At 51.3% G+C, this 16,411-nt stretch overlaps 6 protein-coding genes across 6 annotated transcripts; 4 read left to right on the top strand and 2 right to left on the bottom strand.

Annotated features, from left to right (window-relative positions):
* Positions 1-389: 389 nt before the first annotated feature.
* N7455_003639 (uncharacterized protein) lies at positions 390-2,280 on the top strand (the record flags this gene model as incomplete). Its single annotated transcript, XM_065604537.1, has 4 exons — positions 390-821; positions 880-1,038; positions 1,168-1,311; positions 1,372-2,280. 4 exons carry the CDS (start codon positions 390-392, stop codon positions 2,278-2,280), a joined length of 1,644 nt encoding a protein of 547 aa, XP_065462088.1.
* Positions 2,281-2,639: 359 nt separating this feature from the next.
* N7455_003638 (SANT/Myb-like DNA-binding domain-containing protein) lies at positions 2,640-7,073 on the top strand (the record flags this gene model as incomplete). Its single annotated transcript, XM_040962345.2, has 2 exons — positions 2,640-5,009; positions 5,115-7,073. The coding sequence occupies 2 exons, from the start codon at positions 2,640-2,642 to the stop codon at positions 7,071-7,073; spliced, it is 4,329 nt and encodes a 1,442-aa protein (XP_040807209.2).
* A 199-nt stretch (positions 7,074-7,272) lies between these two features.
* Positions 7,273-9,110, bottom strand: N7455_003637 (cation diffusion facilitator family transporter). The gene is made up of 4 exons (XM_040962347.2): positions 8,808-9,110; positions 8,707-8,757; positions 7,832-8,658; positions 7,273-7,763 (listed from the first exon to the last, which is right to left on the bottom strand). Exons 1-4 carry the CDS (start codon positions 9,056-9,058, stop codon positions 7,363-7,365), a joined length of 1,530 nt encoding a protein of 509 aa, XP_040807221.2. The 5' UTR covers positions 9,059-9,110; the 3' UTR covers positions 7,273-7,362.
* Positions 9,111-9,975: 865 nt separating this feature from the next.
* Positions 9,976-11,767, top strand: N7455_003636 (cytochrome P450; the record flags this gene model as incomplete). Its single annotated transcript, XM_040962336.2, has 4 exons — positions 9,976-10,248; positions 10,326-10,959; positions 11,015-11,337; positions 11,393-11,767. The coding sequence occupies 4 exons, from the start codon at positions 9,976-9,978 to the stop codon at positions 11,765-11,767; spliced, it is 1,605 nt and encodes a 534-aa protein (XP_040807216.2).
* Positions 11,768-12,129: 362 nt separating this feature from the next.
* Positions 12,130-14,490, top strand: N7455_003635 (putative C6 transcription factor; the record flags this gene model as incomplete). The annotated part of the gene is made up of 4 exons (XM_065604536.1): positions 12,130-12,288; positions 12,370-12,489; positions 12,547-13,258; positions 13,312-14,490. The coding sequence occupies exons 1-4, from the start codon at positions 12,176-12,178 to the stop codon at positions 14,488-14,490; spliced, it is 2,124 nt and encodes a 707-aa protein (XP_065462087.1). The 5' UTR covers positions 12,130-12,175.
* A 165-nt stretch (positions 14,491-14,655) lies between these two features.
* Positions 14,656-16,292, bottom strand: N7455_003634 (uncharacterized protein; the record flags this gene model as incomplete). The annotated part of the gene is made up of 4 exons (XM_040962342.2): positions 14,656-15,087; positions 15,144-15,546; positions 15,601-16,024; positions 16,076-16,292. The coding sequence occupies 4 exons, from the start codon at positions 16,290-16,292 to the stop codon at positions 14,656-14,658; spliced, it is 1,476 nt and encodes a 491-aa protein (XP_040807212.2).
* Between the last annotated feature and the right edge of the window lie 119 nt (positions 16,293-16,411).

The raw sequence follows: 16,411 nt of genomic DNA, 5'->3' as shown, positions 1-16,411 counted from the left end.
CTTATCTTGACGAATCTGTCAGTCTGTCAACTTGAATGATCCATTTGGTCTGATCTAACAAGACTCGAACTAACAAGACTCAAACCTAGCAATCCTGAAAAGAAAGAAAGCAAAAGAACAAAAAAAAAAGAACGTGCCCAGGTGATACTGGATCTTTTCCCTCCCAAGTTGAACAAGACTACGCCTTACCCGATCGGGTATCCGTGCTCTTCAATTCTTCATATGGTCCGTGCATTGCTTGTCACGTGCAGACCCTCCCGAGTGTCCGTTCTCCATCTTTGAGTATGTGATGGATTCTGCATACCAACTGCCTTGGGCTCATTTGCACTGTATATTGAACGTGCTGGAGCGCTAACCAGTCTATAGCTTCATGATAGCATGACGCGATAATGTCCTCCCGATTCCCCCCATCGTCCGGGTTCAATTCCCGTGACCGTTCTCCGCAGCGATTTGGAGACCGTCGCCCCCCGGTTGGTCCTCGTGGTCCTGACGACGGACCTGCACCATTTGGTAGAGATCCACCGCGTGGTCCTCGGGCTCTTGTTGATTCCCCTCGTGGTGGCCATTTTGGTGGTCGTGGTAGGGGTTATGGCCGTGGTGACTTTCGTGACCGAGACCTACGAGACCGCGACCGAGATCGTGACTTTCGAGATAACCGTGATGGCCCACCCTTTCGCCGAGATCTGGACCGGGACTGGGTTCGCCGCGACCGTGATTTCGATCCCCGAGACAACCGGATTGGCTTTGGCCGAGGCCGCTCACGATCACCGACACGCGACTTTCGGGATATAAGGGAGCCCCCAGGCCGCGATTTTGATCTGGTTCGCATGCGACGCAACTCGAGGGATAGTATCATATCCGCATCTTCGGGAGGCCCAGAAGGTCCCCCGCCTAATGGTGGCCATATACACCGTGGAGGCATGCGAGGGCGCGGTCGCGGTGATTGGGAAGGAAGTCGCGGTCGTGGTCGTCCACCCTTCCTCGATGATCGTGATCTTTTCCGTCGCCGCAGTCGGTCCCGCGAACCGTGGCGTGGACGTGATCGGATGGTGGATCGCGATAGAGATCGAGACATGGACCGGGATCGTGTATTAGATCGCGATCGGATGATGGACCGAGATCGTGACCGAGACCTTCCACGCCCGAGAGATCGGGATCGAGAATTAGATCGTGACTTGGACCGTCGAGATCGCTTTGACCGTCGCGAAGATTGGGACAACCGACGACCCGATCGCGAGGACCGTGATCGCCCAGTGGACTTTTGGAAACGAGACCGCCCCCCAAGTCGTGCAGATAGCCGCGCAGCCAGCGGTTCAACCACTTCCTCACATCCTCCTACAGCTCCCGGCCCTGGACCTGCACCCGCCCTAGCAGATCGCCTGTCTGACCATCCCCAAGTGGATCATGGTCGGAAACCTTCAACCATTCCCAGCACTGCGGCTCTGGAACCTACGCGAGATTCCGAGCGAAACGACCCTGTCGCTGTTCGAAGTAGTGCTATTCGACCTGATGCCGTTCGACCTGATGCCGTTCGACCTGATGCCGTTCGACCTGATGCCGTTCGACCTGATGCCGTTCGACCTGATGCCGTTCGACCTGATGCCGTTCGACCTGATGCCGTTCGACCTGATGCCGTTCGACCTGATGCCGTTCGACCTGATGCCGTTCGACCTGATGCCGTTCGACCTGATGCCGTTCGACCTGATGCCGTTCGACCTGATGCCGTTCGACCTGATGCCGTTCGACCTGATGCCGTTCGACCTGATGCCGTTCGACCTGATGCCGTTCGACCTGATGCCGTTCGACCTGATGCCGTTCGACCTGATGCCGTTCGACCTGATGCCGTCCGACCTCATGCCGTTCGACCTCATGCCGTTCGACCTCATGCTGTTCGACCTGATGCTGTTCGACCTCATGCTGTTCGACCTGATGCTGTTCGACCTGATGCCGTTCGACCTGATCCTACCCGGCCTGATGCCATTCGGCCTGATACCGTTCGACCTGATGCTGTTCGAAGTAGTGCTATTCGACCTGATGCTGTTCGACCTGATGCTGTTCGACCTGATGCTGTTCGACCTGATGCTGTTCGACCTGATGCCGTTCGACCTGATGCCGTTCGACCTGATGCCGTTCGACCTGATGCCGTTCGACCTGATCCTCCTCGACTGGACGCTCCTCGACTGGACGCTCCTCGACTGGACGCTCCTCGACTGGATGCTCCTCGCCCTGATGCTCGACCGGATGCTCCCCGACTGGACGCCATCCGCCATGATGCCATGAAGAGTCCTGGACCTATCATTCGGAACTCACCACCTCCAGCCGCCCCCCAGGTACCTGCCTTTGGATCGGTGACTGCCCCCGTCACGAATGCCTCCGCAAATAAAGATTCTTCAGACCAACGCACGGAGCCAATCTCTACTTTCCCCACAGAGAGAGACCGCTATGAAGTCCCGCAACGCCAGCCAGCCCCACCTCCTACAGGGCCCAAGGCCGAAAGGACCGAGATCACACAGCCTTTTGAGCCTCGCAGCCGCCTTGAAGGGCCCCGGGAGGCTGGAAAACAGCAAGTTGTGGCTCCTCGCCTCTCTAAACCATCTATCAATTTCCCTGATGGATCACCACCCACTGCTCCAGCTGCAATGACTCGACCAGACCCTGGGGTAGGACCGAACGAAGGGTTTGGGGCCGGGAGGTCGAACTCACTCACCTCTTCCCCCACTTTCGCACGAATTCCACCGCCTGCTCCACGCGCATTATCCCGTGAGCCCTCGATATCGCCTCGAATGAAATCGTCTAACATTCCAACTGGCCCTCGAGCGTTGCAATGGAAGGCTCCCTCCCCGCGTGGCCGTAAAGGTAGTAAGCAATGGGTGCGACCTGGCTACGGCCGCACACCTTCTCTTCCTAATGCACTGCCCAAACAAGAGCCTATTGACGAGAGCGAAGGCGTTTCCCCTTCCAATGAAGCCACTCGCTCTCTATTACCACCTGAGACAGACGAGCCTGAGAGCGGTGAAATTGTCCCCTATGAACCTGCGAGAGAACCCTCACCTGTTTCCTCATCATTGAACCTCCCACCCCGGCGCAGTTTATCGGCCGTCGACATTCAAACAACCGATGTCAATGAACCCTCCGAGCAGGGCGGCACTGATAAACCTGCCTTGATACCAGACTTTGAAGGTTCAAGCGACGAGGAAGACGGGGAGAACATTGTTTTCACCCAGGAGTATCTTGATGAAAGAAAGCGGATTTTCGAAAAGGATATGGAGTCACTCCGAGCAGAATTGCCTCCATTACCTTTGGAAGATTCGGCTATCGTCGCTCTTTTGATTAAAATCCAGCTACTTGGCATGGTAGCCAACGAACAGACGGTTGAACACCCCCCCAAACCACTCGCCGAACAAGTGTTAGATCGACCAGTGGATCCTTTGCCTTCAGTAGAGAACGAAGAGTTAACCAATCATCCAAGCACTGAACGAGTGGTCTCTTTTGCTTCTACACTTCCCGAGCGCGAACCAGAGCCAATTGTGGAAACTATCATCCCCCCCGTGGTACCTCCTGCTGAGGTTACTGTCGAAGGTCTTCCATTCTTGCGCTCGGGTCCTCCAACGCCTATCTCAGATATGGATGTATACCATGAGAACATTGCAACCCAAAATCATCTCAGAGACACGTTCAGCACAGAACTTTCAAAGGTCCAAGCGGAAGCTTTCAGGAAAAACGCACTCCTTAGGGATGAGTATGTGTCTCACTACAAGATCTGGCGAATGGCTATTTGGGAGCTCGATCGTATGAAGGACAAAAAGTCTATGACCCCTGGTCCAACTTCTCTCGCAGCGTCCACGGCTCCAACTACCCCGGCGCCCATGCCAGAAGGCCGTGAAGGTCGTCGATACAAAGGAAATAGTGAGCTCGATTTTCTCAATGCTTTGAAGGCCTCCGAAATCTCCGCCCAAGAAGAGCTTGAACGTCGACGAATTAAGATGGCTACTGCTCGGCCCGATTTGGGCCGTGAAGCAATCATTCCGAATATGCTCGAACCGCGGGAGGTAAAGGCTCGCATCTACAAAGATGTGAACAACACCATTAAGTGCAACAGGGCTCTGGATGTTTTCGGCTTTGTGCCGCCCCCTAATGACTTCACCCCAGAGGAGCATATCATCTTTACAGACGCCTTCATGGCCCATCCAAAACGGTGGGGCAAGATTGCCGAATCTTTGCCGGGTCGGAATTTCCAGCAGTGCATCGTACACTATTATCTCACCAAGGAGGAGATTAAGTACAAGGCCAAGCTCAACCAACGCTGGAGTAAGCGGGGCAAGGGGACTCGAAAGGGTCCAAGACCGAAGTCCAACGCCCTCATCGCAGACTTGGGTGTGGTGAAACCTGACTTTGTTGGGGAGGAGGAGCCGCCAGCTGTCACAGACACCGGTCGTCCACGACGCGCAGCCGCGCCCACTTTCGGGGATTCCACCGAGGCAGAGAGCGCGCCAGTTGGCCGTCGGGGCCAACTTGGCAAGGACAGCGAACCAGTGGAAAGATCATCGACTCGGCGTGGCGGACGGGGCGGAGGTACTCGCGGTGGACGGCGCGTGAAGACCACTGCTCAACCGGATCCGAAGGCCCAGGTAGCAATGCCACAGAGTGATCTGCCTCCGATTGTACCGCCAGCACCACTTCATCCTGGAAACGAAATGGAATTAGCCCCAGATCATATCTTGGAAGGGTATGAGGCCAGGGAACGAGAGCGTTCCGAAAAAGAATCCTTACCGCCAATGCCACGAGGCAGGGTGGGACGCGGGCGAGCGAAAGAAGGAGTTTATGTCTTTGAGTCTACTGAAGTTGAACCGCCTCTGGCAGCTAAACAGCTTGAGACGGGGTATGGCTCCTTGCAACCAACGAGTTACTGGTCTGTACCGGAGCAGCGCGATTTCCCAGCCTTGCTGGGACACTTTGGTCGTGATTTCGAGGGCATCTCGGCCTGGATGAAGACCAAGACAACGGTGATGGTATGTATTGGGTCTTTTTGTCCCAAGTTTTCTTTTATTTCCCCTGCCTTTCCCACTATCCCTTATTTTCGTTTGGCGACTAGCCGGCTAACGTGCATGATACAGGTCAAAAACTTCTATCAACGCCGCCTCGACTCGGGCCAGAAAGACTTTGAGTTGATTGCAACGGACGCAGAGGAGAAAAAGGCTCGCGGTGAAGCCACAGGACCGCTTCCTGTTCCAAGTGTTGCGCCTAAGCGACGATACGAGGCAACTCCGTCTTCTATTATTCCTCGTCCACTTGCCCCTCATGGGGATCCTATGACTGAGATCGATGAAATACGATTCCCTAAAGGCAAGCCTGTTGGTCTCTCACCGCAGCCTATGTCCCTGCATGGACGACCTCCGTCCGACAAGGACCGGAATGTCGGTCGCTACCAGCCACTGGCACAAGCTTCCGCTGCTTCACCAGTGCCCTCTACCGCAACTCTAATTGAAGAGTCGACTCGAGCGATTCGCGCGCAGGGAGGTCCATCCCACCGCATTCAAGGAGGCCCACGCCTTGGGTATTTTACAGAGGAAAGACGAGACTCTTCGGCACTGCCCCATGCCACTTCTCGTTCGCAAGAACTACCGATTTCCTCGCGCCATCCTGGCTCTATGCCACCGGATATGACACGAATGGAACCTTTGTCCGCACAGGCCTACATGCCCACACAGCAGCCAACTTCTCTCCTTTCATCGACCCACTCACGCCACCCCAGCTTAACACAGCCCCCCGGCTCGCCAACCCAGCAGCTTAGGCCGGAACTCGACATAGCGTCTGTTCACCGCGATCCCTTTGCCCAAAGACCCTATTACTCGCTCGCAGGTCAACCCATGGGTCTAGCCCAGTCGCCTCGCCCTGGTTTGTCGCCAGTGAAGGATGTCCCTCGCCCGAGTGCTACTCCTGCCCCAGACGCAACTCGTCAAGTACCTGCCAAACGATCTAACATCATGAGCATCCTCAATGATGAACCTGAAGAGCCCCAGCCGCGCAAAAGATTTGCCGGCGAGCAGACTCTATCTGCCACTGGCGCAACCCCAGGCATAAATCCAAGGCCCGTATACCAGGCCAGCGGACCCCCTCGCCATGAAGACACTATTATGTCAGGTATGCCGCAAAAGTCTTCTAGTTACGCCCAGCAAACCCAATATCAGCCATCGTCTCGCTACCCAGAGTATCCTGGCTATGGCCCCCCTCATGGTGGCTCGGGCACGTCGGCCAATAATGACTGGATGGCACGGTTTGATCCACGAGCGCAACAAACTCCACCGCAGCCTCAAGCCCAATCCCTGCCACCACAGCAGCAGCAACGCGGCCGCCAGGGTTCCTATTCATCTTACGCGGCAACCCCGAGCCAATCTTCCTTGACAAATCTTCCCGCACCATCCCCAGCGCCGACTCCCCCGCCAACAAATGCCTCTCAACGATCGGCCTATCCCAATGTTTTCTCCCAAGCGTCTGCTCAACAACCCATGGCCTCTGGCTCCCGAGATATGGCCTCACAGCCGACTTCCTATCGACAAGCGTCACCTGGCCCGCGTTCTAGTATGGCATATGGATCGCGACAAGACCCACCAACGCCAGCGCAGTCTTCGGCTAGCCTGTATGGTATGCATCCGCGTCAGTCTGCAACGCCAAATCCAGTCCAACAACACAGCTATCAACAACATGTGCAAACAATGGTCAGTGGGTCACATCAGCCGCAATCCCACCGCTCAACACCTGTCAACTTACCCAATGCTCCTTCGCAGTACGGGCACAACACTCCTCCTCCCCAGTCCCAGGCTGGCCGGTCAATGGCATCGCTGGCGAGCCTCGGTCGTTCATACACTCCTCCATCGGCTCTACACCCCTCTATGAGCGGAGGCACCATGGGCGGTTATGCTCCCCAGTCATCCGCGCCTGGATCGATGCCACCGCTCCACCAACGACCCCCAGGATCGCTTGGTGACACTGTCTCCACCCCGACACATCACCGTGTCTACAGCCATGGGTCGGCGCAAGGCGGGCTACCGCCGCCTTCGCAACCTCCTCGCTAGGGTTCCCGGGCTCGATTGATTTGAATGAACTTCATGTGGTGTGTAAGACCCTAATGGGTTCGGTTGTACATTAATTTGTCGTCTTTGTGTTTCTTTCTCTTGTTTAGCGTCCTGGCGTCCTTGCCAGCGAGGATATTCATTTGATCATGGTTTATATGTATAACTAAATGAATGATTTTTATGTGTCAAACCTCGATGTAATGAATCTATCTGTACAAGTTTGTAGTGTTAAACTTAATATCTACAATGTTAAGTGACAAACTGGCTTGGTGCCCTCATCCGACATGTGTTACCGCTCCATCTGGTTCATATGGCTGGGCAGGTTCCACTCGTCATAGTCCAAATGGACAAAAGCACGGTCGACAGTAGGCACACTTTCGATGATGTACTGCAAACTCTCGCCAACGTCATGACTGTCCCGTAAACTGATCTTTTCATCCACCACAAGGTCAACCTCAACGTTCAGCTTATCACTCGCGTAGTATGCTTTCAAGTCCTGAATCTTGTGAATCACTCTGGAGAACCGCATGGTCATATACAGCAAAATGCTATGATCGTCGGGAGAGGCAGCTGCACCTGTCAACCGCTGGATGTATTCCGTCGCCGTCTGACCCCAGTTCCACATGATGTAAAAGGAGAGGAGCAGGCCACCCAAGGGATCCAGGTACCAGAGATTTGCAACAGTACCAACTGCGATCGTTACCAGTTAGTTGGTGCCCTAGTTCGGAACGAGATTAAGAAACAGGAATAAGACTTACTTAGTGGGAAGATGATGCTAAACGTGTTGAAAACAACGTCAGTCATGGCATCCTGGGCCAAGACTTGAACGCTAGGGCTAGGAATCAACCGGCACCAGATCCAGCAGAGCAGCTTAACCAACACAGTACCACCCATCAATGCGATTGATGGTATCGATAGCTTAACAACCGTGTGGTCGTCTCCAATCAATTGTTTGATAGACGACAGTGCTACCTGGAAAAAGGAAGTCACCATGATCACCGAGAAGATCAACACACTGATGGGCTCTAACCGCCGTCGGCTGATAGGATACCGGTTGCGGTCCTGTCGGCGGATCATAATGGTGGTCACCCAGACAATCACTGTGCTGAGAAAGTCCAAAACCCCATCAACTAGACCTGCCAGCATAGACATGGAGCTGGTCATTGCCATGATAGCGATCTTGGAGGCTAGGAGAGCAACGTTGGCGACAAAATTGATGCGAATGGCCAGGTTGATGACGCGCTCCTCATCATCTGGGGCCATCCCGCCATGCGATTCAAGGTCAGGGAATGGATTTAATGGGCCGTCTTCTGCCTCGGGAGATTGGACCAAGGGTGTTGTCTCATCGGGAATCCGATAGAGATTATGCGGGGTGCGTTTGATCCTTCCAATCTTAGGATTGGGTTCTGGTGTCTCGGCCTGATTATCTTCCAGCGAAGGTGGTTGAAGAATTCTGTTTCCCGAAATATGGTTATTGCATCCGTTGTAATCCTCGATCAGGTTATGGGGTAGTGAAGAGTCCAGTAGTCGGTCAATGTAAAGATATTGGGAGATCAGTCCATTGTTTCGTTCATGATATTTCCGACTATTTGGGAGTCAGTCCCTAGTTCATTGAGATGAGCATTCAACCAACATTGCTTTTGGGAGATCTTTTAGTGACTCCGGTGATTTGTAGTAACGTTGCCTGCGACCCGGGTTAGGACTGGAATTGCGTCAGAAGGGGAGAGATAGTACCATTCATATCGAGGATTACTGCGTCCAATCAACAACGATCCGCGTCGAAGAATAAGTCGCCTTTCAGATATATCATCATCGAGGTCATGCAAGGCAAGACTAGATGCGCGAGAAGGTAAAAGGTTCACTAGGCGTTGGCCTCTAGTGGAAAGGATTTCACGTTCCGGTTCTAGACTTGGGCGTCGCGGACGTAGAATGGGTGAAGGCGACGCGGGAGAGGGGGAAAGCGGGAGAAATGGCTGGGAAGACATCAATCCGGTGTACACCGAAGTGAAGAAGTGAAGAAGTGAAGCTATCCGTGGATCATTGGATTATATTGTCCCATGTGTAAGACCGACGCGTAGTTAACTAGTTAGTTATGGTCACCTGATTGATGCCTTGATGATTAGGTGTCGAGATAGATAACTAGTTAGTTATGTACATAACTATATACATGTAGTATTTAGAATATTGTGTACTATATCCACTATAATAGAATCATAGCTACGATTTTTATCCATGGGTGTATGTAGTTATAGATATATACATGTACATATTTTATAACTAACTATGAGGCTCAAAATTTGGACTTGCCCAAAGTAGCATAGTGATGTCTAAGACTAGACTTCAAGGGCTGTGCCTCCTTTCATCTTCTTATCTTCTCATCATCTCCGACTCTGTCTCTTTCCAGAGGAATTTCAGTCTTCGACAGTGTGTTACATGATATATATAATACATCCATGGATAATATATATAACTCGTACATCGTACATCAAAATTGTTCACATGATATTCTACTTTGGGATACAGAAGGTATATATATATATATATATATATTGTGGAAATGAAATCGAATGTATTCCTTATCGTCCTACAGTATTATTAGCGGGAATTGAAGTGTCATTATTCCGCGGGAAAGCCGTTCATAAGGGGGGAGTGCGGAATGATCATTCCGTCAATGCGCAGTGGAGACCATCTCGCCCCCGGACTTGATGAATAGTTTGATCGACCTATGAGAAAATGCCTTTGCTGGAATTCTGTCCCTTCTGACTGGCTAAATGTGACGTTGTTATGTCACCGACAACCGACAGCTTTCTTTCCATCACCATGCGAGTCTCTAAATTCGGAAATATGCCGTAGCCGAGCCAAACAGAAGAACCCTGCGAAGTAGAGGGGTTATAAGAGGTGCATGCGCCCTCTCCCAGTCACAAAAGTGTGCAATTCTTCTCAATTCTACTTGATTATGGCAATCCAAACACTTGCAGTCGCCGTTATCACGGTGGTTTATTTCATCATTCGTTATTTCAACCGCACCGATATCCCTAAGATTAAAGGCATTCCGGAGATCCCTGGCATACCCATATTTGGCAACCTCTTGCAGTTAGGAGATCAACATGCAACAGTCACGGGGAAATGGGCAAAGAAATTTGGCCCTGTTTTCCAAGTGCGCATGGGAAATAAGGTAAGTGTTTCGCTTTGGAATCGGAGATTGTCCCCTGGGCATATATACAGAATTTATAGAATTTAACACCCTCATAGCGCATCGTTTTTGCCAACAGCTTTGAATCCGTCCGTCAATTGTGGATTAAGGACTCGTCCGCTCTGATCTCCCGCCCAACTTTTCACACCTTCCACAGCGTCGTCTCCAGCTCACAGGGGTTCACGATCGGAACTTCCCCGTGGGATGATTCCTGTAAGAAACGTCGCAAGGCCGCTGCTACTGCGCTGAATCGACCGGCGGTGCAATCGTATATGCCCATCATCGATCTCGAATCCAATTCCAGTATTAAAGAGCTGTATCGGGACAGCCAGAATGGCAAATGTGACGTGAATCCCACTGCATATTTCCAGCGCTTCGCCCTCAACACCAGTTTGACTCTGAACTATGGGTTCCGCATCGAGGGCAACGTGGATGATACACTGCTGCACGAAATTGTGGACGTGGAACGTGGCGTGTCCAACTTCCGCAGCACTTCGAACAACTGGCAGGATTATATTCCCCTACTGCGCATCTTCCCCAAGATGAACAATGAGGCAGTAGACTTCCGGGGTCGCCGTGATAAATATCTGACCTACTTGCTCGATATGCTCAAGGATCGAATCGCCAAGGGAACCGATAAGCCTTGCATCACTGGTAATATCTTGAAAGATCCCGAGGCTAAGCTGAACGATGGTGAGTTCCAAATGATCCCTGTACATGTTGAAGTGAGTGCTCATCTATCGTCTAGCCGAGGTGAAATCGATTTGTTTGACCATGGTGTCGGCTGGTCTTGACACTGTGCCGGGTAACTTGATTATGGGAATTGCGTACCTGGCATCTGAAGACGGCCAAAGAATTCAGAAAAAGGCCTATGATGCGATCATGGAGGTTTACCCGAACGGGGATGCCTGGGAGAAATGCTTGGTGGAGGAGAAGGTCCCCTATGTGACTGCCTTGGTCAAGGAGATCTTGCGGTTCTGGACAGTCATTCCTATTTGTCTGCCACGCGAAAGCACCAAGGATATCCAGTGGAATGGAGCCACAATCCCTGCTGGCACCACTTTCTTCATGGTATGTTGCTCCTTGCTTCTGTCCTAGTTCGGAGTTTACTAACAGAACCCTCTAGAATGCCTGGGCTGCCGATTATGACGAAGATCACTTCAAAGATGCCGATAAATTCATCCCGGAGCGTTATTTGGAGGTCAATGAGGGCGCAGGCACTCCACACTATGCATATGGAGCGGGATCACGGATGTGTGCAGGCTCACATCTCGCCAATCGCGAGCTATTTACTGCCTTTATCCGCCTCATAACTGCTTTCCATATGCACACCGCGAAGGAGGCGGCCGACCGACCAATTCTGAATGCAATTGAGTGCAATTTGATTCCGACAGCCTTGACAACCGAGCCAAAGCCATTCAAGGTCGGCTTTAGCGCACGCGACCCTAAGAAGCTTGAGCAGTGGATCGCCGAGAGCGATGAACGCACCAAGGATCTATAAGAGGAGAGTATTTTGGAATTCTTAAAGTTTTATTTCATGCGATTTCCTCTATTCATCCGAGGCCATGTCTGTATCTACTAAAATAAGTAAATAAGTGAAAATGAAAATGAAGATGAAGTATAGATATATATAGATATAACCGTCCAGTTTGACCTAGAGATATCAGACCTAGAAATAGTTATCTGTTGATTCTTTGGATATTTTCTCAGTCATGTCCTTTTATGTCCCGGAGTACTCCGTATAAGGTATACTCCGTATAACTCACCGAGTACTCCGAGTCCGAGGCTGGTGGGACGGAATCGCCCCGCATTTTCTCTCGACTCCACACTCTTCTTCATCCTTCATCCTTTCACCCGTTTCATCGACTGCATCTAATATCTGATCACACTAAAATTACAACATTTTGGAATGATGAATACTCTGCAGATGTATCCTGTTCCAGAAATCTGGGATAACCCCGCAGTGGACGATACAAATGATGATCGCCCAAAGAAACGCCGCAAATACATCGCCAAAGCCTGGTCAGTTTGAAAAAAAAAAAAAAAAGAAACGAAAAGAAAAAGAAAAGCGATTCGAGATCGCGTGCTAACAAAATCGTGAAGCAATGGATGTAAACGTCGCAAAATCAAATGCAATGGCCAGTTACCCTGTCAGCGGTGCGGACGACAGCATATTGAGTGCATTTACGTCGAGAACTCTCGAGACAGTCCCGCCGAACAAGAGTAATGCCCCCACCCTAGCTCGGTGCGTTTGGACATAAACTAATTTGACATTTAAAGCAACTTCAAGCGGCTTTTTGACCAAATGAGGGCAATGCAGGACCAGATTACCCAGCTGTCTGCTAGCATTCGGTCAATAGCCAGCAGCGAACATTCTCCTGGAGGTGCTTCTACCACCGGCACTTGTGGACAGCTCCCTGCCCAACGTTCACCGAGGCGCCTGTCAACGGCTAGAGAGACGTCATTCCAAGGCCCGACGACATCAGCTTTTAGCTTCGACCTCGCGAAATCCAGTCTGCAGCAACGCGGGATTGTGGAACGTGCCGAGGCTGGCGACGAGGGCGATATGACCCAAGAACCTTCACCGCTGGCGTCGCCATCGGCTCCAAACGAGAAAATTGAAACGCGCCAGATCCTCGATCCATTTTGGATTATCCCTAAAGCCGAGGCACTTCGCCTTTGCCAAGTCTATGAGGAGGAAATGGGCATTATGTACCCGGTCCTGGAACTTACCGAGATTTTGGACCAGGTTCATCTTCTGTACGGCCCAATGGACCGCGCCCTTGGTCCGACCCGCCAGCCCGATGGACAAAATGGACTGGCTCGCGAAGACGTCCATATCCTACGTGTAGTGTTTGCGTGTGCATTGACAGCCGAAGCCAGTGGTCGGAGTGAACAGGCTATTGCCCTTTTTGACAGTGTACGGGAGGTTCAGGACAATTGTGTCTGGGGTCCGCCCAAATTCAAGAACATCGTATTTTTGACTCTCGTGGTTCGTCATGCCTGATCAAACATGAATGCTCGACATGCTAATTCTATCGATAGTCAATGTTCTATTTTCAAATGGACGAGGAAATTTTGGCGTGGCGTACTGTTGGTATCGTTGAGCGCATGTGCCTCGAAAAAGGTCTTCATCGACGGGAAACCCTGAGCCAACCGGCCATCTTAGCTGTGGGGAAGGATCGTGTTCTGCGACTCTTCTGGTCTATATACATTCTGGATATGCGCTGGAGCTTTGGGACTGGCATGCCGTTTGCCCTGGAAGATACAGATATTGATCCTTGTCTGCCAGAGCCCGCCGAGAATACACCATATCTGCGCGTGATGATTCAGTACAGCCGGATCGCAGCGAAGGTATGGAAGTTCATATCAGCATTTAACAACACGAACGAAATCAAAAAGGAGGAGATGAACTATTTGGATTGGCAGGTATTGCGTTGGGTGCATGCCATTCCAGACTCGTTGCGGCTCGATCATCCGAGTTCTGCGGAGTCTGAGACTGCCACGGAAGGCTCACGAAGCCTGCGCAGACTGCGTGCCCTACTTTATCTTCGTGCCAATCAGCTGCGCATGCTCATTCACCGTCCCGTCCTTCATACCTCAGCACATGTCATGCGATATTCCGGCGAGTCCGAGACCGTGGTGGAAATTGCCAAAGATACAATTCGATTCATTACTCGTTTGAACGATACATCGGACATCTACCATTTACAACAGGTGGCATTTAATTGGTTCCTCGTCTCGGCCCTTGCAGCTTTGTTTCTGGCAGTAGCCCAGGCTCCAACACAATTTAGTGGGTCATGTAAGGAGGAGTTTTACTGGGCTCTGGAGCTGGTCAAAGGAGTCTCAGCCCAGTCTTATATCTCTCGCCGATTATGGAAGTCTATTCGAAGCCTCCGGAAGCTTGGTCCTCAATTGGGGCTCGGGGTCCAGAAGAAGCGCCTTGATATCGAAGCGGGAGATGAAGGGGAACCATTGAATGTCCACGGCTCTCCCGCATTGCCCCAATCTGCCAGCACCCAGAGTCGGACACCGCAGGACGGGGAACAAATGACACAGGAGCTGATGGAGTGGTTCGAAGCCGTGGGAAATCTGGAGGATCAAATCATGGGGATGGGAACGGGCCCTGTGGCAGATGGAGGACCTTACCAGCAGATGCCCGACGGGGGGTTTGTATTTGATTACGGTGAAGAATTGTCAAGCGTGATGAAAGATTTCTTCTGATTACGCACAATATCTAGCGAGAAGTTATATATGCGACTTTGAGCAAAATAGGTGACAGAGATTAAAATTGAGAATATCCAAGGCTTTATTTGGGTTTGTGAAAGCGTGAATTCCTCCCGAGATTCTATTTCTTCCCGGTTATACCTTGCCAACATCAACGTTGACCTAGTAGATATATTTGAATTCCAGTTCTCCATCCCCCGTCTGGACTCTTCGAGTCTCTTCCTTCTCACCACTGATAATTTGCTCCTTCACCTTGTTCTCCCGCCGCAAGTAAAGACCATAGCCAGTTACCGTGAGTTGGGCTATCACCAGGGACCCCAAGGAAAAGAAGTTACCCAACACATAGGGTGATGTGCGATACACCTGGCCGGCAACGATACCAGCACAGTTTCCGATTGTCTGCTGGAGGCCAATCGCCAGTGCACGACGGTATTGTGGGGCGATATTCACGTTAAGCCAGGCGATGTTGAGACCAACGGACGTATAGGTGGTGATGCCGATAAGGAAAGTGGCAAAGTATAGGACGGCCGTATTGTCTACCGTGAGAAGTATGATGTAACCAACAACTCCGAATATATTGGCCGCGAAGATGTACTGTAAAAAGGTTAGTGAGGAACGATTCATTGGATATCGGAATTGGTTAAACGCACTGATGCAAATTTGGAGTATCTGTCTGAGCACCAAGCAATTGCGACAAAGATCATCGCAGCCCAGACGTAGACTGGGACAGTCAAGACGTTGCTCATCAGGGAGTCATAGCCCATGCCACCCAAGATAGTGGGTAGGAACGTGCTGAACCCATACAAGAGAATATCCTGACAGAACTGGATGACACTGCTGAACATCAACTTGGGATCTCTGATTGCGATCCGCATCTCTTCCCAGCTAAACTCCTCACTTCCCATGTACTTGCGACGCTGTTCGTTGCGTACCCGCATCATCCATTTCTCTTCTTCGGTGAGGAAGTAGGCCTCGGCCGGGTTATTTGGCAAGCCGAACCAAATGAGGAGGGCACAGATGATGCTGAACAGGCCTTCAATGATATAGACCCACCTGGAAAGGGATACCGTAAGTAAGAATGACTGATTTAGGGATAAAGAAACGTACCTCCATCCTGCTTTGCCACCAATCCCGTCCATTTGCAAGAGCCCGTATGCCAAGAGACCACCTACAGCCCCCGAGATGGCAGCGCAACTCATCAGGTAGGAAACACGCTTTGCTTGCTCCTCTCGACGATAGACCATGGTCAGGTAGAGATTGAGACAAGGGAACAATCCGGCTTCGCAAGCACCCAAGATAAGACGAGTGGCATAGAGAGAGCCTACCGACTGGATAAATCCGGTGAAGATGGTGGTCAGAGACCAAACGATACAGAGCCCCGTCAGGATGTTGCGAGGTGTCAACTTCTTCATCATGACGGCCCATGGTGCTTCGAAAAGAACATACGTCACATAGAAGATGGAGACAGCGGTTGAAAACTCGTCTGGTGAAGCATTTATATCCTCGGGCATATTGGCAACCTTGACATTTCCTGAACATTGTGAGTTCGTGCTCCTTTTCACGGAGATTCAATAAAACTCACCGATACTCGATCTGTCCAGGAAACAAGTGAGATAGGTCAACATGATGATGGGTACAAAGGCAGCATCCAACTTGGCGAGCAATTTTGCCTCTTTCGTTGGATCCAGCACCACATCCAAAGACTCGCCGGCGACGGCATAGTTTGCTTCTTCGGCATCCTCCTTTTTTAGGGAATCCTTAAGCTCCAAAGGGGTATCGTGGACGGTATCGTGCGACATGGCTGCTATGAGGTTGCAGCAGCAAAATATCGAGATTGTTAAAAGAACTAATTGACTTAGAGAATGTGTTCATCCATAGTGGATCATATAGTGACATGGCCTATCTTCGTATCTTCCAC

Source organism: Penicillium solitum, assembly GCF_028829755.1.
Source record: "Penicillium solitum strain IBT 25940 chromosome Unknown utg000002l_segment0_segment0, whole genome shotgun sequence".
In the NCBI taxonomy this organism is placed as follows: domain Eukaryota; kingdom Fungi; phylum Ascomycota; class Eurotiomycetes; order Eurotiales; family Aspergillaceae; genus Penicillium; species Penicillium solitum.
Note: the sequence above shows the minus strand (reverse complement) of the source record. Positions and strands in the feature narration are given on the sequence as shown.

Coding starts and splice junctions, on each gene's coding strand:
- N7455_003637 (XM_040962347.2), bottom strand. CDS start 9,058: ATGTCTTCCCAGCCATTTCTCCCGCTTTCCCCCTCTCCCGCGTCGCCT. Junction 8,758..8,807: donor AGTAATCCTCGATATGAATG/GTACTATCTCTC, acceptor CCCGGGTCGCAG/GCAACGTTACTACAAATCAC. Junction 7,764..7,831: donor TAGCATCATCTTCCCACTAA/GTAAGTCTTATT, acceptor TAACGATCGCAG/TTGGTACTGTTGCAAATCTC.